This window comes from Candoia aspera, chromosome 1 (assembly GCF_035149785.1).
Source record: "Candoia aspera isolate rCanAsp1 chromosome 1, rCanAsp1.hap2, whole genome shotgun sequence".
Lineage (NCBI taxonomy): Eukaryota > Metazoa > Chordata > Lepidosauria > Squamata > Boidae > Candoia > Candoia aspera.
The window spans coordinates 81,089,313-81,093,584 of record NC_086153.1 but is presented as its reverse complement, the minus strand read 5'-3'; the positions used below and the strand labels follow the sequence as shown (position 1 = coordinate 81,093,584).

The 4,272-nt window shown below is 38.2% G+C and overlaps 1 protein-coding gene across 1 annotated transcript; it reads right to left on the bottom strand.

Annotated features, from left to right (window-relative positions):
* Positions 1 to 2,966: 2,966 nt before the first annotated feature.
* On the bottom strand, positions 2,967 to 3,914 carry LOC134490340 (proto-oncogene Mas-like). The gene has a single exon (XM_063293336.1). It carries the CDS (start codon positions 3,912 to 3,914, stop codon positions 2,967 to 2,969), a length of 948 nt encoding a protein of 315 aa, XP_063149406.1.
* Positions 3,915 to 4,272: the final 358 nt, after the last annotated feature.

The window sequence follows — 4,272 nt, the reverse complement described above, 5'->3', positions numbered from 1 at the left end:
GGGTTAGCAAAGACAGGAGAGGTCAACACATTAACCTTATTTCTAGAGAAAACACTGAAGAAAATATGATTTTTCTTTTGCCTCAATTCCAGACCACCTCCCAGCTATTGTAAAGAGCAATTCTATTTTTGGTGCAGTAATCTCTTTAACAGTGTGATCACTGGTTAAGTGTTCTTACAATAAATATATTGAATACATTTGGGATTATGTTTGCAAATCCCTAGAATGCCTGTTAAATAGACCCTTGATGATGTAGTTAATACATGTGTTCATCAAACTAGAAAGACAGAAAAGTAAATGCTACCATGGTTACACCCCCATATTCTTTTCAACTGTCTTTGATCATGCTTCTGATCCATCATAAAGATTTAATACTGTGACCCACGTGGCTGTGGTGATGTATGTACCAACCAACAGAATGAGAATCCTGTGACCTCACAGCAACTGTTAGCCACAGTTTAATGCTGCTCAAAGGGGCATGATTCTGAACCCATCTCATTGTGGATTTTGTCTTGGTTTGAGCACAGAGTCCTTCTTAATTTCCAAACTGGAATAGATGATCTATAATATGAAAGAGTCAGAGCCAACGTTACTTAATTTTTATTTATTTTGAAGGGGCTTCTTTTCTGGTTTGTGAATACACAGTTCAGAAACCAAAGACAACTGGAAAGAAATCAAAAAACCATATTAATAAGTAGTACTTAAAAAAAACCTTTAAATTACAGCTTGGAATGTGTGGAGTAGTTTTATTTTAATTTGTATTGGTATTGTTGGTATATTACTCCATCTTTTTTTTCTCTAAGTAAAACATATTTTAATCTACATTGTTTTATATGGAATTACTCTTAATACATGAACGTTTGTGGGATAATGATTTATATTCACTGCTGTCAGTCTGCCCTACAGTTGAATCAATTTTTGCCATTTTGTTCTTACTGAAAACCATGGCAGATTTTCTTCATGTTCCAAAGCAGAATAGTTAATTGCAGTGCCATCCTCCATGTGACTACCTACTGCATTTAATTCCAGTTCAATTGCTAAATTATATCAGTGTAGATGGCAAGTAAACGTCTGCTCCATTTTATGTTCCCTTGTGATTAGAACAAATACCTCACAAAACCAACAAAATAAACACCGTGCCCCACCCCAGACCCAAGGAACAGAGACAGACTGTGAGAAATACATGAGTAAACCTTTCTCCTCATTCTCTTCAGCCTCTCAGGAAGCTCTTTACCATCAGCTCTAGCTCTCCATGGTTTCCTGTGGTTTGTTGACAAAACGGACTGGGTTCTCATAGCCGAAAACACAACATGTATAGCCTACCGTAATGTGTCTGTCAGCCAGACTATAAAAATGCTATGTATTGCTGGGATCCCCAATATTGTGCAATTAGGCATCAGTGAGCCCTTGGACATGTCACTAGACAGCTACCAGTTTTCCCAGTTGCTTTTTTTAAAAATTGTTTTTCAATTGGTTACTGGGAGGTAGGTACACTGAAAAATGAAACATCACCCTCTAGTATCTTTATTTCCAAGAATGCTTTTTGGCTCCATATGATCTCTAGAGTTTGAAAATAAAAATGCCAGCTTGCTGTAGCTGATTGCTTGCTAAGCTGTAGCAGCCTGGAGAACTTGAGCTGGTGGTAAAGAGCTTCCTAAGATGTTGAAGAGAATGAGGAGAAAGGTTGACTCATATATTTTCTTACGTAGTGTTTATTTTGGTTTTTTGTTTGGCTTTTTGGTATTGCATATTTTCACTCAGGGATGTTCCTGTTCGTAGGGCTGGAAGGTACTTCTCAGTCATTACCAGTTTTTCTGTTGAAGGTTGTGTTATGTTCTGTAGAAACAAATCTGTACTTTGAAATCTGAGGTTAGATCCCATTTATCTGAACTCATTCTTGGCAGTTACTTATCTCTGAAGCTCATCAGTTTCCCTTTTGTGAAATAGGTCCTGGAGTAGAACACTGTGGGTTCCACATAATATTTTGAACTCAGAAGCTACTTCTGCCTGGTTCTTGAATGCTTGGAGTAGGTATATTTAACCTCACTAGCTTGCATTCTTAAAAAACGGCTTTTGCAAGGGGACATGTTCATTTTGTGAATGGGCCAGTCCCCCTTTTCTGAGTGCACCTAGAACAAAGTTAAGATTCCAGATATGGCTCAAAATGAGTGGGAATCCCAGAGACACTGGATGCTGTTTCCAACTAGTAATCATTCAAGTTGTACTTTTATAGCAGAATACTTAGCTAGATATTTTTTTTAAAAAAATAGCATCTCTATGTTACTTCTGTGTTACTTCTAATATCATTTTGGTATTAGGGGACTGCTTGCTTTTCTCCACGGTCTGATTGTATTGCCTATATTTCTCTCCATTAGAATTTTCACTGACTGTCACTCTTAAGAAGTATCAAGGTCAGCCTGTGGTGGCTCAGTTGATGACCCCATAAGCTTTGCCGCCCTCCACCCACAAAGGATGATACAAATTTGCATGAGATTTGCATGTACTGTTTTATATACATATATGTTTTATATACATGCACAATGTAATTTTTGTACTGCGAATACCATGACAGTGTGATTTGTTCACCTGCTCCATTTACTGTCCTCTCATTGTTGAGGAGTGATCTGTGTCTCTGCTCTTGCTTCTTGCAGTTCTTTGTAAAACAGTCCTGAATGGGACATCCCTTCTGACGGAAGAATATCCTTTGCAATATCGGACACATGTCCACTTTACAGCTTGGTCACATTTACCTCCTGCGTGAAGTTTTGGGTGGGGTTTTCTCAACGTCTTCCAGCTGATCTTTTTCTGCCCAAGGCTAAGACAGAGGGCATGGTACATTAGAGGGCATAGCGTATACAGACACATGTACTAAAAGTCAATAACAGTGCATAAAATATTTGTAAAGAATTTATTCTGCAGCAGAGAATGCACATCAGTATTCTTCTACAAATATGGTTGTTGTATTTTTAAGCGTGCTCTTCGCGTGCTTGTGTTTTTACAACCACGGCTCTTTCGTCTGACAAAGCTATCTCAAGAAACATAAGGAAAGACTCTGCTGATTTCTGCGTCTTCCAACACCCAACAAGGAGATATACCAAAGGGCAGACAGAACTGCTGATAGAGTCCAATAGAATGCAAATGTTGCCCAACATATATCCATCTATGCTGCTGACCCAGTACTTTAAGATTGTAGCTACTTTAGGTGGTACATTCAGCATCAGAAGCAGAAGAACCACGGCCACAATGGTGATATCAAGTCTTGTTAGAGGAGTTCCCTCTTGTCTCATCTGAATTCTCATCCAAATGCCCAAGGTAAAAAAAATCATACTTGGAAGAAAAATAATTCCAGTGACGATTTCTATTATACTTGAAGTTCTACAACTCTCAATGTTATGGAAGTGTACTTTTGCTGTTGAAGGGCAGGCATAATAGCGCAGAAATGATGCCAGCCCGGAGAACCCCCACAAAGAAAGGGACATGATGGCTGAGAAATTCTTTGGCCGATGCTGTTTATACCAAACAGGGAAAAAGTGAGTGCACCATCTTTCAGCAGCAATAGTTGTAACGATATAAAAGCCAGTGTAATAACTGCTTAAATGCAAGATATGCAGTATACGTTGAAGTACTAAACTGAAATTCAGTGATGTGAAAACCAAAACAAAATCAACAATGCTGCAGAAGATTAAAACGATATTAGAAACTGCCACGCACACAAAATACAGACTTAATTTAATCCTGAGCCTGCAGCAGAGGAGCCATAAAATAATTGTATTTCCTATGAATCCCAAAATGCAGATTGGAAGAATGACGATTAGTACTTTTTCTTCTAAACTGTGTTCCTTCGTTACTGCACCAAAAAAGTGAGAAGATAAGGGACTTTCCTCTGCCTCTACATTGCTATTAAAATATTCCATACTTTTTCTCAGCCTGTCAAATCAAACACAATTATTAAGATAGGTAAGAAACTTTCAAGAAAATCACCTGTCAGAGAAAGATGTTTTGACTGGGAAAATCCAACCCAGACTACCTGCTTAATACCTCGGCATCAAGGATATGTCAGCCCTCTTTCGGAAGACAGAGGGATGGTTGGACACCTTATGTTCCTTACCATTTACTTTCTTCCATTCCAAGTCACAAATATTCCATGTGTCATGATTGTCCCCAGATGGGTTCCTAAATATTGACCTCTACTGTCTATAATAACTTTGGTCAATTCAGGCTTCACATTGCAGTTTTCAGTAAAATAAAGACATAAATTAGATTACCAGCCTT

What these genes read in the sequence shown, in the direction of transcription:
- LOC134490340 (XM_063293336.1), bottom strand. Translation starts at nt 3,914, where the DNA reads ATGGAATATTTTAATAGCAATGTAGAGGCAGAGGAAAGTCCCTTATCT.